This window comes from Panthera uncia, chromosome A2 (genome assembly GCF_023721935.1).
Source record: "Panthera uncia isolate 11264 chromosome A2, Puncia_PCG_1.0, whole genome shotgun sequence".
In the NCBI taxonomy this organism is placed as follows: Eukaryota; Metazoa; Chordata; class Mammalia; order Carnivora; family Felidae; genus Panthera; species Panthera uncia.
In genome coordinates, this window is record NC_064816.1 from 93,587,500 (window position 1) to 93,605,888 (window position 18,389).

The following is an 18,389-nucleotide window of genomic DNA, read 5'->3' on the forward strand; positions in this document are numbered from 1 at the left end:
TGCAAACTGGTGCAGCCACTGTGAAAAACATTATGGAGGCTCCTCAAAAAATTAAAAATAGAATTACCATATGATCCACTACTGGATATTTACCCAAAGAATACAAAAGCATAATTCATAAAGATATATGCACTCCTACATTTACTGAAGCACTATTTATAATAGCTAAATTATGAAGCAGCCCAAGAGCTCATCGATAGATGGATGGATAAAGATGTGGTATGTACACACACACACACACACACACACACACACAGGAATATTACTCAGCTATAAAAAAAAAATGAAATTTGGCCATTTGCAACAACATAGATGGATCTAGAGAGTACAATGATAAATGAAATAAGCCAGGCAGAGAAAGACAAATACCATATGATTTCACTCATAAGTGGAATTTAAGAAGCAAAACACAAGAACAAAGGGAAAAAAAGATAAAAAACAAACAAACAAACAAAAACCACAGACTCTTAACTATAGAGAATAAACTGATGATTACCAGAGGGGAGGTGAATGGAGTGAGGGAAGCAGGGAGGAGATGGGTAAACTAGGTGAAGGGGATTAAGAGGCCTTCATTTTGATCAGCACTGAGTAATGTATAGAAGTGTTGAATCACTGTATTGTACACCTGAAACTAATAGAACACTGTATGTTAACTACGCTAGAATATTTTTTTAAAAAGAAAAGAAAATGTACAGAGACTTGACTCATTCTAGGATATACAGGAAGCCTTAGACAAGTCACTTCACTTCTCTAATCCTCAGGTTTTTTACTTGTAAAATCGGGAATAATAGAATATACCCTACTGAGATTTAGATAATGATTATTGGAGGTTTGAGATAATTTATGTCAAATTCCTAGCATAGTACTTAGCACACAATATAATAGGTAGTTATGATGGCTCATTAACTAACTGCAAGATTATCCATGCAAATAGAGAATTTCAAAGGTCAAGATCAAATTTTAAATTCTAAAGAATTCGTCAGTAATACCATTAACTTAATTCACTAGTTATTTTTAAAAGATGAAATATAAATTACATAAATTCTAAATATGGTATCATGTATAAGTAAGTCTTTATAACTCTTTTTCTATATGCAATGTAGGAACCAAAGAGAATGTATCTTGATTCAACTTAATGGGTGAATCAATCAATTACCAACACCCAGAATCTTTCTTGCAACTAAAGTAAAAGTCTCCTCATTTCGTCCAGCTACTTGAAAAGAATTGGAAAATATGAGTCTGGAAACCAAGCCAACCAAAGTTCTAATAAGCCAGAGTGGACTTTTGGAATGCATCAGCATTCTGGTGCTTTTCAATCTAAGGATGAATTTGGAACTAGCTGAAGAAATGTAATCAGCATCTTCTCAAAGAAAGAGGTGGACTTAATTGAAAGCTGAGATTTGTATGCCCCAATAGAGTCTCTGGAATTATCACCCTTAGAACAGACAATAACAAGATACCACAAAACAAACCTGTCCACACAACCTGTACACAAGGACACTCAGAGTCATGCAGAAGTAAAGAAATGAGTATCTATTTCATATTTCTAAACTTGAAAAATGGGGTACTGAGTCCCAGATTAATTCCCCAGATTAAATTAGGATTCATAAACTATGAGATAAGTTGACTCTGTCTACACATTTTAAAGAGAACTCCCAAAAAAAAGAATGCTCATTCACTATGAAGGTAAAAAAAAATCTATAAGCACTTAATGCAAAATGCAAATGAGGAGGGGTATAATGTAGGAAATCTGAAGGAGAAGAGCATTTCAGTGGAAGTCTTTAAAGTGGGGTTTAAGATAAAACATCTGTTAAGATTAAACATTCAGATGGTCTTATTCTAACATACATAATTCTCTTCCATATGAATCTTAACATCATCCTTAAACTATACTCCAACTCTCTCCCAATTCATATTATACTCCCTATATATCTTAAATTCTACCCTAGATGTGTTTCTCACCTCATTCTTCCACTTCTCATAGCTGGATTCCATTCCATTGAAACCACCTCACCAAGATCACCGGTGACCTCCAAGTTGCTAATCTATGTAATCTTTTTAGCTTTTACTTGACCTCTCAGTAACATATGAAACTTCAACACCCAAAAATCTATACTCTTCTCCCCCAAGCAACCTGTTTCCTTGCCTTCTGTGATGGAGACACTGTGGTTTTCCTCCATCATTTATGTGACTGTTCCTTCTCAGTCACCTTTATCCATTTTCCCCTTCTGTCCATTGCTTACAGGCTGGACCTCTTCAGGGTTTTGTTCTGGGCTTTTACTATTGTCCACTTCCACACACACATACAACCTGGGGGATTTCACCCACTCCCATGACATTAGTAATCTAATGTCTTTGACTCCTTTGTCCATAAACCCTGGCCAAGTATAAGTTTTGGACTCCAGGCCTATCCACCTAATCATCTATGAAAACTATCCATTTGGGTAGTCCATAATCACCCAACACTGACATGCCCAGATTTGGCCTCTGTAGCCTCCCCTCCTTCACCTCAAGTCTTCCCCTCAAATGTTTCCCAGCTCGATGGACTATGCCTCCAGGCAGCCAGTTGCTGAGGCCAGACACCTGGCAATGCTCCCCCATACCAAGCATTAGACTACTTCCAACTCTAACGGCACCTTGGTACTGACCACCATTGTCTTCTGGCAGAATTAGTGTTGAAGCCTCCTTACTAGCTCCTCTGTCTCCACTGGTTCCCCCTCTAATCATTTTCTCTGCACTGCAGCCGGAACCATCTTTTTAGAAGCACTCTCTCATTACATAATTTCTCTGTTTAAAAATCATCCAAACACTCCCCATAGCACAGTTTAAAAAACATAAACACCAGAATACAGCTTAAAGGTGCTTTTTTGATCTGGTTCCTGCCAAATCCACCAATCTCATCTCTAGCTCTGTCCTCTGTCCTCTGTCCTCCCCTCTGCCCATCCCCACTCCACAATCCAACCATGCTGAAATGCTTCCATTGCTCAGAACTGCCACATTGTCTTTTTTTTTTCTTTAAGTTTATATATGTATTTTGAGAGAGAAAACACAAGCAGGAAAGGGTCAGAGAGAAAGAGAGAGAGAGAGAGAGAGAGAGAGAGAGAGAGAGAGAGAGACATGAAATTTGAACTCATGAACTATGAAAAAATGACCTGAGCTGAGATCAAGAGTTGGAAACTTAACTGACTGAGCCACCCAGGTGCCCCAGAACTGCCACATATTCTAATGCATCTGTGCCCAATCTCTCCCCCATCTCTTATAAATCCTATTCATATTTAGGGCTTGAGCTAGTTGCATCTTCCAGGAAGCCCTCCTTGATTCCACCTACCTAAGTTTAGATTAGGTGTCCATCTTAAAACCTCCCCCGCCAAAAAGCATCGTGTCCTCGCCCAGGGTAGTATTCCCCACACTCTTCTCTGTCCTTCAGCAGACCATCAGCTGCCTGAGGGCAATGAGCATGTGATTCTGTTTCAACCCAACTAGTACAGTGCCTGGCACAACACTAAATGTTACTTGAATGAATATACATCTTGTCTCATTTAAATAATCAGTGGGAGCTGAATAATGCAACTGATATGATGTAGGGCAGGAATCCCCATGCCTTCCCAAACATATCACAGAAAGAAGTCAGCAATCAAACCTTGTCAGCTACCACCTTAATTATCAGCTAATACCTTCTTACAACTGTTTGACAACCAACTCAACTCAAACTCAAACTAGAATGTGATAGGGTAATATTGGGGCTTTCCACAGAGCGGATCCTCAACAAATGTTTGAAAGGAGACATCAGTCAGATGCTTACTTTGATCAAAGTAAAGAGAGGAATACAAATGTAAGACAGTGTGGCTTCATAAGCCTGTTCACGTCCCTGTATCAGGCTGACTCTCACATCATACTTTAAGGTGTGACCCGGTTCGAAATCTGTGGAGGGTACAGAGCTGAAGAGGCCATCTGTTTGCAACAGAGAATACTTTAGGAATGGGAACCCAGGTGTTAACTGTCAAGCAGAGACTGATCTCTGCCTTCCTTCTTCCACCCCTCCATTCCTTGGCTCTCAATGTCTCCCTCATCTACTCCCTCCCTCCTCTCTCTTCAGGCTCAGTCCCCAACCCATCATCATCAGGTGCCAGGCCCCCCTACACTCACACACCATGGCAGCTATCACCAGGACACTCGTTTAGGCTTCGGGTCAGCTCTCCTCCCAGCCCCACCCCTATCCACACCAAAAGTTTCTCTCTGTTTGAGGTACAAAATATTTAAGAGATCTAAATATAAACACTATCTTCCTCATTGAGCAATGAGTAAGAAAGAGTAAAAAAAAAATGTATAAAAATGGCTGGGACTGGAATCAGTCTCCCGCTTATAAAAGAAAAATTCCCCTTCAGTTTTCACCATTTTCATTGTTCCATCTAGTTCCAGGGCCTCCCACCAAATGCTGACGACTGCCGGCTTCAACCCCTGCCACATCAGCAGGGAAGGAGCCTGGCAGCATTTGCTATTTGCATCAGTTTCTAGGAATGTGTTTCAAGTTATCAGTTTACTCTGCAGAGATGTTTTTCTTTTCAGTTTATAAACGTGTGACTGAAATTATATTTCTCTAGTTCTTCAAAACTAGCTGAGCATTTTTTTGCTAAAAGAGAAATTATGGTGGCACTTCCAAAAAAGGTTTTCTGATTTGAACTATCCGATTTGACTGTGGAGTCCTCCTTGTAAACACCCTCCTAAAACTGACCAGACATCCTTTCAAATTCCTTCACTCCAAGTTACTTCAAAAATTCAAAGCTATCTCCCCAGTCAATGCCTTTAATTAGAATAAAAGAAAGGGTCTATTACAGCTTTGGTTGTTCTCTTGTATTTCCATTAACCTGTTGGTTTTTAAGTTTCCAGGCTGCAACCAGTTTAAGAACATTCAGTCCCTTTTGTTTATAGAGGTTGCTGATGGAGTTAACTTAGGAGGAATTCTTCCGTAAAGCACAGCCAAAAAAAAAAGAGAGGAGTTAGGGGAAAGAAAGGGGCAGGGGGGCGGGGTGTGGAGAGAAAGGAACTGCTGCCCACTCACTTCTGTTTGGCGCCAATGAAATTGACCTAAAGATGGCTCTTTCGAGTTGACTTCTGGGAGCCCAAGACACTCTGAGTGGCACCAGACGGCCTCATGGGGGTGCGGGGCAAGCACAGTACAGTCCCAGACCTATGGCCTTTCCTCTGGGCCCGCAATGACATCTCAGGAGGGTTGGGAAAAGGGCCATCCACTGAAGCTGACTGCACCCAATCAGTATTCCACAATCTCCGACTTCTCAATGAGGCCTTTCACCCTCCTTGCTTCAGGGTCAAGGTTGGAACCCCTCCTCCCACTGCTGGAGAGCAGAGAGTGGGATGGGGCCAAAAGGGGAGAAGGAGGTTGGGTGTTGAGGAGAGAGTTAATATCCACATTGATGAGAGTGCAGCTTGGAATGTTACCAGAAAAGACTGCCCTATCCCAAAGTCTAACTGGAAGCCTCTCTAGATGGGCTAGGCATTTTCCCCAAGGTGTGGAGGGGAGGGGAGGAAGGCACGAAGGTGCTTAGGCATTGCCTGTAAGTAGGGTCAGTGAACGCGCATCAGGGTCCAGAGGCATTGGTGGACTCAGTGGAGAGTTATCCGAGTCCAGGCTCACCCTGGAGCTGGTAAATCTGGACAAGATGTCTGTGGAGAAGAGGAGGTGGAGAGTGGAAACCTGAAGCGGAGGGGACAAATTCTTCACTGCAACCTCAGAAACGAGAGATCCCATAAGACAGTCATCCAAGTCGTCCATTGCAGTCATTTTGCAGGGCCAGATGATCTCTGAAGCCTCAGCCGAGAATCGGCCTCAGCAGAAGGAAGCGAGGAGGTCGAAGGATTTCCCCAATAGCCGTCTAGTCTAGCGTGCGCAGAGCACATCCTCCCCCATCACTCGTTGCCACGCTGCCCCTAGCGTGCTCCCCCCACCTTCCGGACACCAGGCGTCCTGGGACTCCAACCCAACCCTGCACAGACAGAAACCCCTTCTCACCCTATCCCGGGGCCAGAAGAGAGAGAGAGCGTTACTGATGAAAAAGCGGGCGCACACACGCCCCAAAACTGGAGAGGGGGTTGCGGGAGGGAGCAGGAGGAGGGGGCGGGGCGGGCGGCCTCCGCCTGCGCCACGCTGTCGAATCCCCACTCCCTCCTCCCTAACTTCCTCCGCGCCCGACCGGCCCCCTCCACCCTGCGGGTGGCCCGCAGGGCACAAGGTGAAGCAGGGCTGGACAGCTCCTACTTTGATCTCCGGGCTCCCGTCCCCTCTACAGCTGCCCGGTGCCCGGAGATCGGCAAATGTGCCCACGTCGGTGTCTGCAGAGCGCTCCGACGTGTCCAAAAGTGTTTCCAAACTTGGAAAGGGCGGGGAAGGGAGGGGGGATGGGGAGGGCGGAGGTATGCAGACAGCGAGTCAGAGTTTCCCCCTTGAAAGCCTCAAAAGTGTCCACGTCCTCAAAAAGAATGGAACCAATTTAAGAAGCCAGCCCCGTGGCCACGTCCCTCCCCCCTTCGCTCCCTCCTCTGCGCCCCCGCAGTCTCCTCCCAGCTGTGGCTGCCCGGGCCCCCAGCCCCAGCCTTCCGATTGGTGGAGGCGCTTTTGGAGGCACCCTCGGGCCAGGGAAACTTTGGCCGTATAAATAGGGCAGATCCGGGCTTTATTATTTTAGCACCAAGGCGGCAGGAGGTTACAGCTAAGTTGGAGGTACTGGCCACGACTGCATGCCTGCGCCCGCCAGGTGATACCTCCGCCGGTGACCCAGGGGCTCTGCGACACAAGGAGTCTGCATGTCTAAGTGGTAGACATGCTCAGCTTTGTGGATACGCGGACTTTGTTGCTGCTTGCAGTAACTTCGTGCCTAGCAACATGCCAATGTAAGTGCCTTCGGCTTGCTTGGGGCAAACGGGGAAGAAAGGTTAGATGGGTGGGCACCCTGGTCGGAAGAAAGAAAACCTGGTACAGCTTGGAGGCAAGGCTCCCTGGCATGTGGAGAACCACCGGCATGGATGAAAACATGGAAATTATTTTAGAAAATGAAAACATAAAAGGCTCAACTCTCTCCAAAAGTTAGGGAACTTTTCTCTCAACTGAAAGTGAGTCTTAATTTGATCTGGGTCCTCTGATTAGTGAAGCTCAAAAAGCAGAAAGTCTTTTTCCTTAGGATGAGACATTAACAGGCCCCATAACTGCACTGATGCCCACCTTGTAAAACCTGAGGCCTGCTTTAGAAAGCCCTTTAATTTCGTAATATAAAACTCACCCCACTATGTAAATCTGGACTTTGGGCTTTTCTCTTCTGGGCGGTTTAAGTCTTGCCTGGATGAGGATGATAACTATGAGGCGCCCTCTGGAGGGAGGACAAGGAAAGCACAGAGGACCAGGCATTATGCTAATGAAATCCCCATGAGAGACTCTATGGGTTTACATATAGAGGTGACCTGCGTTTCTGATTGAAGCCATTCCCAGTAGCTAGTCAGTGTATCCTGGGAAGGAAAATGGATGTTCCTTGGAATGGATACACTCTGAAGAGTAAGATTAGCTTCTCCATGTATTATCTGGTCATGGAAATGGTAACTTTATTTAATTAAAATACGTTCTACCTTTTGTTGAGCCTGAGAGTTACCTCTTTAACGTGTCCTCAGTGACAATCAGACACTCTGACCATACCAAGTTGAGAAATATCAACAGTGAGCTGAAACTCAAGAGACCGCGTTTTTTCCAATGACTTTGCCACTAGTTTACCACGTGACCTCAGGCAAGTCAAACTGAGCCTTCTCTAAAATGCAGAATGGAGTTTAGATGGACTCCAAGGCCACCTTCCAGACATAGGTTTTGTGACCAGACTTCTATGTCAAGATAGAATGGAGAAAAGCAATCTGTCTTTGTCTTGAAAATGGCTGTCTAGATACCAGACAAAGATACTGACTTGATGGGGTATGAGGGGTGTCTGGCCACACCCAACACTCCAGAAAGTTTGCTCCACCCACATGCCACGGTGTCTACCATTGCATCATTGTTGGTTCACTTTTGTATGTGTGTTTTCTCCCTTTGTCCACTTTTAGTATACACACTGTGGATACTAAGGAATAATTGTATTGAAGAAATTCATATTACCAATTTTTTTTTTTTTATGAAATCTGAGGATGGGGGAAAGAGTTGGCTCCTAGAGAAATGATAAAAACAGACCTAGGAAAGTTTGAAGGTACAAAAGGCAACTCACCTCTGACCAACAGCCAACTACAGTCTGGAATAAAAGTTACCAAACACACATTTCTTCAAAATGGCTCAGTCTGAGTAATTAAAAGGCAAATTTCCAAAATCATAAGGACTTCTGTTAATCAAGTTTAGGCCTAATTATTCTTCCTACTGATGGATACAATGAAGTAAACATATCATTTTCCTAATTTAAAAGTAATTCTTATAAATTGCCCTTAAATGTCAGTGCTGGATGTGGTCCACCCTCCTGAATTGTGACTGTTGTAACAGATGTTCTCACTCCAAATGACACACTTCTTGGCCACCTAATTAAAGCAATTTTTAGGGGTGATTCATCTTGTTGCCAGCTTGGCCACCCTTACATCCTGTGTTAACCTATAATTTTTATACCATAGGAGAGGAATTCAGTCTTTAAGGACTTACAGCAATTATGGCAAAGGGGGGGATATTACTTTAGTATGTTTTTCCCATTATTTCTCAAGATCTTTAATCCACAGTTTTTCCATTTATACAGAGCAATTCCTTCCCAGGGACAAAAGTGATACATATTGGCAAAATGACCTTACCTAATTTAAGTGAACCAATTTAAAGCAAAATTTCAGATGTCCAAATGACTCCATTTTCATAGTGACTAATTTGCAAATTAGACCTTTTGAAAAAGGACATTAAGAATGGTATAAATTCAGTGAAATACTAAGTAAATTTTGTTTTAAAAAAAGTCTGTTTCGATAACATAGTTCCTTAAATTTTCCCTTTTTTAGATTTTTACATATCAAAAACTATCTAAACCATAAATTATTTCCTCATCAATGTACCCGTCTTACTCACATTCAGTGATTTACCTATGCAGTTTACTAACTTAATTACTACTCATTATAAATATCCTTCAGACACATTAATATTTAACAGCATTTATAAAATAGTAAATAATTAACAATTTAATTTGAAATATATTTACATATTAATATTGCAAACAAATCACACTGCTGACCCCTGCCATACTTTTGACCTGCATAATTTCCAAGACATTAGAATATTCTTAATAAAAAAGAAAAAACACTTGATCCTTTAATTGGATAAGTCAATTTTATAGACTAATATATCTATTTGTTAAGGACTGCTATGGATCGATGAAATGATTCTAATAATTATGTCCCTCTTTTTCTCTTTTCTCTACAGCTTTAGAAGAGGTGAGTAAAATAATTTTTAGAATTTGTTATATATATATATATATATGTATATATATATATATATATATACACACACACACACACATACATACTGAGATTACTGTGGTCACACTAATGTCTTCTCTGGGGAAGGAAGAGGAGGCTACATTGGTGTTGAACAACCTGGATTCCCAAGAAAATCATCAAGAGTTGTGGTAGTCAAACTTTTCTGGCTGCCTCGAAGGCATCCACCCCAATGTCCAAAATGGGCGGTGCTACTGAATAAGACCACCCTTATAAGAACACTCCTAAGAAACAGAATAAATAATCTAGTGGAAGTTTGGGTTTTAAGCATCCGCTACTACAAAGCAGGAGACTTCACAGAACTAAAGAATCTTTGTTATTCCCTTGGAATCATTTGCAAGACTATTACGAACAAATTCTTAGCTCGTGAATTGAATTTGAGGCATAATTACAGATAAGTATAAATTTTGGTTCTGAACATATTTTATTTAATTTATTGGTAAAATTTAAAATCGAACTTTGAAATATTTAAATAATGGTACGCACAGTGTATATACTCTGTAGATATATTTGTATACTTCACAGAACTAGGAGCCATTTTTAAAAACACAAATACAGTTTTCCCCCTAATAATTTCTTACTTATTCTTTTCTAGGCAACTGCAAGAAAGGTAAGAGTCTCATATTTTCCATAATATCTGAAATGATCAGAAAGAACTTCTAATTTAACTAAATTTATAGTAGACTACAGAAGGAAAATACTTTGTCAAGATTTTGCCCACATGAATATGCATTAGCTAAACCATAAAATAAAGTATCTTTGATGTTAAAGATAACCAAGCTTTATTATCTTCCAGAATTATCTCTAATTACACTGATATTACACAAACTGGTGATTTACATACTAAAGGAAAAAAAGACTTGTTTTAATTCTGGAGATGGAATGAGTATTATGTTAATTATAGGTAGTAAATGCAAGTTTATTTTAAAGGGCTTTGACTATATAAATATACTGTTAATGATGTAACAAATGGTAATTTTATCCACAGAAATCATATTTCTAAAAATAGTAGTTATAATATTGGCGTAGTGACTGGAGACTATAGCCTGTAGTCTCCCAGTTTAAAAACATCCCATGTCATTATAATAAAAACAAAATACTTTTTCTATTGTATTATGCCACTTTTATATCTACTTTCTAATAATATTGTGTTTAGATCAGTCTTACTGACTAATTATTGTCAAGAATGCTTGCTCGTTCACTGTTAATTGCTTAGACATTTATTATCGTGCTGTTTGTATCTTCCCTGTAGGGCCCAACTGGAGATAGAGGACCACGTGGAGAAAGGGTGTGTAATTTTTGAACTATTAAAAAGCTTTGAACCATATTTGAATAACTACATGTTAGAAACTACAGGAAACTTTTACAGTTTATACGAACACTATATTTCTTATATCTGGTGGGGCATCCAGATATTTGCACCACCTTTTAAGCAGATAATGTCCTACAGAAAAGGTGAATGAACATTATTGTATATATATCAATAATTTTTTTTAGATCAAGACTATCCTTTTGGAAAGCAAAACTATTATAAGCAGCCATATTCTTTGCATGGTCTATCTTTCTTTGTTTTCAGTTGACCTGTCCAACTCCTGTATAATGGAAATGTATCTACCTACCACCATACATCCTCTCTTTTCACATGTTTTGTTTGCTTTTCAAGTAAGATCTCTTACGTAGTCTGGTAATAGAAGTGAAACATCAGTCAGTCAACAACATGTTTCTGTGTAAATTCATAAATGTTCAAGTTAGGCTTACGATTTATTCATGATATTCTTAGATCTCCCTGCTATACTTATTTGGCATGTATAACTACATGCTTTTGCATTATAGAACACGTTTGCCAGTGTATAAATACCTACATTATATGTGTTGGGAAGTACAGACTAAAATGTATTCCACTCAGACAATGTGTTAGAAGTAGCAATATGTCGGTAAATTATCTTAACAATGTAAATAGTGTTAATGGTAAGAAATCTGCAGGATTTTCTATCCTGTGATAAAGTGACTTTATTAATTGTGATATCAATTAATCTACTGTTCATACATAATATATCAAAACAATTGAATAAGTTCATCAGTCTGAAACTGATAATCAGTATACATGGTACATCGCTGTGCACTCTTTTCTATATGAAGTTTATAGAATTCTAAATTGTAGCTGTAATTTCCATCTTTATTTGAATACTGGAGCTCCATTATGAATTAATATTCAAATCCTGAGATAGCCCTCTTCCAGAGGAACTACTCTGTCTTGTGTCTTCTTTGTGTGCCAGTCAGTAAACCTCCTTCTAAGAAAGACCCATGTCATAAGTGAATTCCCATTAGTGACAAATATGGCGTATTACATTTCCTTACCACTTGCACGTTGAAAGAGCTGAACAACTGATCTTACCACATGTGTTCTTAGGTCTTCTTTTATATGTATAGATTTCTAAGGGATCTGTCTAACCCTGACCTAATTCACTTTTTACAAAACAGGGTCCACCAGGCCCACCAGGCAGAGATGGTGACGACGGTATCCCAGGCCCTCCTGGCCCACCTGGTCCTCCTGGCCCCCCTGGTCTTGGCGGGGTAAGGTGTCTTAAGCACTGCTAACGTTTAGCTAACTTTAGTTTTGTTATACCTCTATTGGAAGAAGGTTCATTGTGGAAGTTATTTTTTAGCAGTTAAGGGAGCATCTACTATTTGAATATTAGTACATTTTATTTCATTTCTTTGGTTTCTTCATTCAAGATTTTGCTTTGCCTGTTCTCTTTGTGAGCCCTTGTCAATTACAGGACTGGTCTTTGTGTTCACTGAAGGTAGCTGCAGTCCTCACAACTATTATTTAATTTGGGGATTTAATATCTTTCATCAGTAGGGCACAAATAAGAGGTGTTGCATTATTAAAGAGTTTGATTAGATTGAATTATAAGTGAAATCCCTGATCTTCAGCAATTTCACAAACATCCTACTCTTTTTATTCTCCTTGGCTTGAAGTCTGCTGAACCAACATTCAAAGTAGTTTTAGGTTTAATTTGCTTGAAACTAATTTAAGAAAAGTACATTTCCCTTTTTCATTAATATCTTCCTTTAGCTTTATGTCTTTAACAATGGTATGAGTGCCAAATGGCCTCACTGCAGGAAGGAAAACATATTTGCTTAATTGGTTAGCACTATGAATCAGAAGCCTGATTCTAATACCCAACTGTATGCCAGTAAAATAAGACCTTTCTCCCCCAAAAGATCTTATTATGATTGCTTATCTACTGAGTGCATTAAAAAGCACCTTCTTTAATAGACCTACTACTATAAGAGAGATCTTTAACAGTAAAGTTATTACAGTGAACTATTTTTTAAAAGTTTAATCTTCCAAGGGGCATTTTAATTTAATTTTCCTCTAAACTTGAAAACTCGTTTTTGAAACTCAAGCATGAAAAAGGTCTCTTAGTCACTTTGGGTAGTTCTGGAGGAGCTGGCAAACAGGTGGAAATACAAAGGTGACCTCTTGTTCTCTGTGTAATTTATCAGGGATCCCCAGTGGCTTAAAGTGTAGAAGGCTCCCCTTTCTCAGTGTAGAGGTTTTAGGGGGTGGGAACAGGGGAGGAGTGATGGACAGGGAGGGAAAGGGTTTGGAAAATAAGGTAGGGAAGCTTCCTACTTCAAACCAGGTGTGGACTAAATTTTTTTAAACTTGTATTTTTTTCCTCACTTTTTAGGAACTTCCTTCAATATGGAATTTTAAACTAACAACTATATAAAAATATTGCTCCCTTTTAAACAATAATGTAAAAATCTTTACAAGTAGAATGAGAAAGTGAACTATAGGGCTGGCATTTATAATGTATATATATATTTTTTTCCTCTCTAGAACTTTGCGGCTCAGTATGACCCTGGAAAAGGAGTTGGCCTTGGCCCTGGACCAATGGTATGCTTATCTCTTTTTATCTTAACCAAAACAAAAAGAATTTGTTTTTCATGTTAAAAATTTCACATTGCCATTTCCTTAGCTCCCGAGGTTAACACTTAATACTTAGATCAGATAAAAGCAGCAATTCCTTTTGTATTCAAATGTATAATAATCTGAGCCTAGATTCAGGGTTCACTTTTCTCTACAAACATGTTTCCAATGTGTAAATAATCTCTGGACATAGTAACCATAACTTAGATAAATCAATTTAATTCAAAAGAGTGATCATTCTGATTAATTTTTTTACATCCTTTGACCTTGCTCAGAATTTTAAGCAACCCGTAGAGGCACGGACCTATTAAGTTCTATAAACTTGCCGGAAAGGAGCAACAAGTTCTAGTCCATGCTGTTTGTTCTATAGCAAGAGAGTTTAAGCCCTTTCCCTTTAAGGCCATGGAAGTGGTTAATGGCAGAATTAGAATGTCTGATAATCAACGACATCATGTCTCATGTATCTAGTACTTGAATAAAACATCAATTTATTCAACAATATTTATCAGGTGCCTTCAATGAGCCCCAAACTGTATTATGCACTAGGGATGCAACAATGAATATGACAGAATCTCTCCCTCCCTCAAGGAGTTAACAATACAGGAAATGTTTCTTTTTATACCTTTCAATAAAAATACCCTTTTTAGTCTATTAACTATAAACCAATATAGAAGAGAATTTGAGTGCAATTTAGCATTCATATCACTCAGCACACATAGTTAGCAACATATGCATAATTTGAGTAACATCTAGAAAAGCATCTATATGATTATGATGATGATGGTCTATCTTTAACAAGTGAACCTTCCAACAAGCATTAGTGAGATGTGTTAGCAAAAGGATGATATGAGCATGCAAAATATATACTAGTATGTATAAAATAAAGGAAAAAATTGCTGGAACTAAAAATATTAAGTTGATTAAACACTGCAGTTTAAAGTTAACATGGTCTTTAAAATACAAATTTTACCTGGACGATGCATTCGGTGCTCTATCTTCAAAAGAAGATGTTTGGCTGGACCTAATGGTCCGTAATAAGCTAATACACTATAAGGGCAAGATAATATTTTCTGTAAATTAAAACTCTCACTTGAGAAGTAATGTGCCTTTAATTGATGATTTCCAATTTCCTGCTTTGTCCTGGTAATTTAAAACATCCATATGTGAAATGAAGAAGTAGAGATTTTCTTTGGCTTTGTTTATATTGGATATTTGAAATTAGCCATTTTAGCTAATGCTGGACGTTAGTCAGTTTTAAAGCAGTACCTATGTCTCAAGAAGAATCTAAAGGGGAAAAAAGTAAAACACTAATAAAAACAAAAAAAGCCTGCATAAGCCCAGAAAATTAATATGGATTTCAGATTCCCCTGACTTTGGAACCTTCTCTGGGGGGGCATAAAACAGTGTGTTTTACTTTTAAATATCAGTGAAATATAATTTAAGCTTTCACATCCACACAGTCACAGACATATGTAATCAACAGATATGTGGCTCACAAATAAGAAGATAGGCAGCAATAAAGTATTAAAATAATTTTCCATGTTGGAAAATCAATAACTATAAAACCCCACAGGGTTCTTCTCTGAATTAATGAGTAATCATGGTCCGTCTCACAGCCCCTGCAAAATAAACTGCCTTTTATGTAAATGAAATTGTTGCAAATACACAGAAAAATGAATAAATATAATTAAAAATTCATGGCGTCAAAAAAAATTATTTTTAACGTATACCTAAACAATCATTTTGATTGAAAAGTGACAGTTTCTTTTAATGTAGAAGCAATTTCTAAAAGCAAACAATTCTTATAATTAAGATGATGTGCTTTTTAATAAAATCCGTATTATTTCACCCTAGGCATTCGTGCAGTGGGGCAGACTTTCCTGTAGAGCCCCCATCGTTGATGTGTCACGAATAAATTGCCCTAGACTTGTCTATGCAATATTTTCAGTGTGAAGGAGCTGGCCCCTACAGGAGAGCTTGCCCAGGCATTCATTACTGCACCGGGGAGTCAAGAATGTGGAGCTAGCTCCCAAACTAGTAATGCTGCTTGACTCTACTTGTGTGCTACAGAATGAAGAACAAAAACAACAATCTGCCATTATTGTGGGCCACAGTTTCAGATATAATATTAGATCCTTCCAGGAGGATGTTTCAGTAATATTTTCTTTTTCCTTCACCCCTCACTACATCCCCTTTTGTTTGACGTTTTCATCGGTCACCAACAGCCCTTAAAGGAGCTACAAGGCTCTATAAGGAACCTCCCTCTAATCATTAAGAAGGACTTTTAATCCTTTTCAATTTATGCCTCTTGTGCCAATAAGCATATCAATTTCCTAGCTAGATATGACATGCAGAAGTGACATATGATCAAGGGAATCCAAATGGAAAGGCTTCGCCAGCCGCATAGAAGGTGGTCGTGTATTCTATACTGTGCAGAGACGGATCCGCTTCATGGCATTAGAACCACCTCAGTATGCCCAATTGTGTGCGACTGTCAGGAACCGGTGGTCACCCATCCAACTGGGTTCTGCTGATCTGGGTTAGGAGAAGAAGTGAGAGCAAAGGCAGAGAAATCGTGGAGGAAACGTGGGTCCTTAAGAGCTTCTTTGGGAGAAACAAAAACTATGAAATAAAACCAGGATAGTTCTCTTCATCTGTCCATCGCAAAATGTCTATGGCAATACTGTACTATCCTATCTAACCCAAACCAAAGCCATGAGAACTTATCAGTGCTAACTATGTTTTTCCTCTTTACAGGGTTTGATGGGACCTAGAGGGCCTCCTGGTGCATCTGGAGCTCCTGTAAGTACTGGAAGCTAGTAATCTCTCTTGGGCAAAAAGACAGAATTAAACAAAGGTGCGGAGCATGACATCTCTGTTTTCTTTTAGGGTCCTCAAGGTTTCCAAGGACCTGCTGGTGAGCCTGGTGAGCCTGGTCAAACTGTGAGTACATTTTCCCCCTTTGTGGTAAAGATTTTTTTTTCAAGAAGTTTATTGATGTAACCTTGACGAAACGATTGGTCTCTTCTTAGGGTCCTGCGGGTGCTCGTGGTCCACCTGGGCCTCCTGGCAAGGCTGGTGAGGATGTAAGTATTTACTCATAAGCACTTGCAAAATGCCATTTAAATACTGCCTCAACAAGAATTTCTGGATTCAAATGAAGTATTTTGCCAAAAGCTGAATATGCCTGATATAACTCTCCCCATCTGGAAAACATTACTTTAATGAAATCTTAATTTGTTTGTATTTAAGGGAATTAGTTGTTAATTAAATATATATTTGGACCCACATTTTTATATGATGCCTTTTCCCCCTATTTTAAAAACCAAGATGTTCCAACTTCCATCTGATGGCTTAGCAAGAAAAGCAGCTTACCCTATGATGTTTCCATGTTTTAGGGTCACCCTGGAAAACCAGGACGACCTGGTGAGAGAGGAGTTGTTGGACCACAGGTAAGATTTATTAGCCCAGTGTATACAGTCCAGACATCAGAAGCATCTCACATATAAGACAGTTGGTAAAACTGGAATCAGTCTAAATGGCCACATAGATGTTTGAACGCATGCACCACTCACTGAAGGCATCTGACAAATCAAGGAGCCTAGTTAAGGATGCATACAGTTTTTATTAATGCAAATAATGTCGTCTTAATGATAGCAAGCATACTATAAACTAAATCATGTTTTGTACAAATACCATAGTATTAGTTACTCAAATTAGAGCAAGTTAATTTGCTGATCTGTGGTTTAAAAATATCCCAGCCATTGATTCCAAGCTTGAACTTCCATGAGAAGAAGTACTTTGGAGGGAAGAAATCATTGTTTTTTAATTGAGAACGAAAACATTTACCTTCTGTGTTTCTTTTTAAGGGTGCTCGTGGTTTCCCTGGGACTCCTGGACTTCCTGGCTTCAAGGGCATTAGGGTGAGCACATTCTTTACCCGGAGGAAAGAAAATGTTGATTATTTTTAGGAAAAACCTCAACTATATTTAAACTCCTGGGTGACACATACTTGCTTCCAAATTCCTGGAATTCACCAGAGTGAAGAGAGTGAGAGAAGAGGTCGGATGGCTGGGAAGTACAGTGGGGTATAGTTTTTTCAGTCTGTCCACAGCTTCCAAGAAATGAGGATCCCTACAGAGAAAATTGTGTAAAAGGCATATGACTTAAGAGGTGTTTATAACCATCTGAAGATCGTAAAATGATTAAAGATGGAAAGAATGTGAGAGATCATCTAGTTCTATATCCTTCCCTTTCAAGCACAGGGAGGTTTAGCGACTTACCTGGGGAAACAGAGCAAGTTTGCTGGGCCCTGGACACATTGTACTGAAGCGGTCACCAGATTCACCCAGGAGGTTTGGATTTGACCAAGCACTATAACGAAACGGAATTTTAATCATAAGAATTTGCATTTCAGGGACACAATGGTCTGGATGGATTGAAGGGACAGCCTGGTGCTCCAGGTGTGAAGGTAAGTACCAAATCAGAAGCATTGTTTTTAAAACAATTGACTGTAATTCCCCATCACCATCAGAAAGTATATTTTTACTGAAGACTACTCATATTCCAAAGAGTTTCTCATTTCCCCCTCAGTACTTCAGAACCCTTAATGGTGAGGATACAGGATTCTGTGACAAAAGGCCAATTATTAATAATATTTATTTAATTTAATATCTATTAAACAGTTGAGATAAAAATGTCAATAGTTTCTTCCTCCATTTCCTTTCCTCCTCCACCCGACCTCTGCAGCCAAAATAAAAGTAAATAAACATAAAATCAGATATTAGAACGCCGTGTTATTTTAAACTGTAAATTCTCCTTTGCCATGCACAAATTAGATAGGTACATTCATGTCACAATCCACTTTTCAACCTCTTTCCTGTGATTTATCTGTGCACACTCAAAAAATTTTTAATTAGGTAATTAAAGTCTCAGAAGTGTGTTA

The 18,389-nt window shown here is 39.4% G+C and overlaps 1 protein-coding gene across 1 annotated transcript in view; it reads left to right on the top strand.

Moving 5' to 3' along the window:
- The first annotated feature begins 6,709 nt into the window (after positions 1–6,709).
- The window catches only part of COL1A2 (collagen type I alpha 2 chain), a 36,099-nt gene continuing 24,419 nt past the window's right edge, over positions 6,710–18,389 (top strand). The window contains exons 1-12 of the mRNA XM_049641474.1: positions 6,710–6,906; positions 9,428–9,438; positions 10,097–10,111; positions 10,754–10,789; positions 11,983–12,075; positions 13,355–13,411; positions 16,202–16,246; positions 16,334–16,387; positions 16,477–16,530; positions 16,843–16,896; positions 17,314–17,367; positions 17,862–17,915. Coding sequence (XP_049497431.1) covers positions 6,837–6,906; positions 9,428–9,438; positions 10,097–10,111; positions 10,754–10,789; positions 11,983–12,075; positions 13,355–13,411; positions 16,202–16,246; positions 16,334–16,387; positions 16,477–16,530; positions 16,843–16,896; positions 17,314–17,367; positions 17,862–17,915 — 597 coding nt within the window. The 5' untranslated portion in view covers positions 6,710–6,836. The remainder of the gene's footprint in view (positions 6,907–9,427; positions 9,439–10,096; positions 10,112–10,753; positions 10,790–11,982; positions 12,076–13,354; positions 13,412–16,201; positions 16,247–16,333; positions 16,388–16,476; positions 16,531–16,842; positions 16,897–17,313; positions 17,368–17,861; positions 17,916–18,389) is intronic.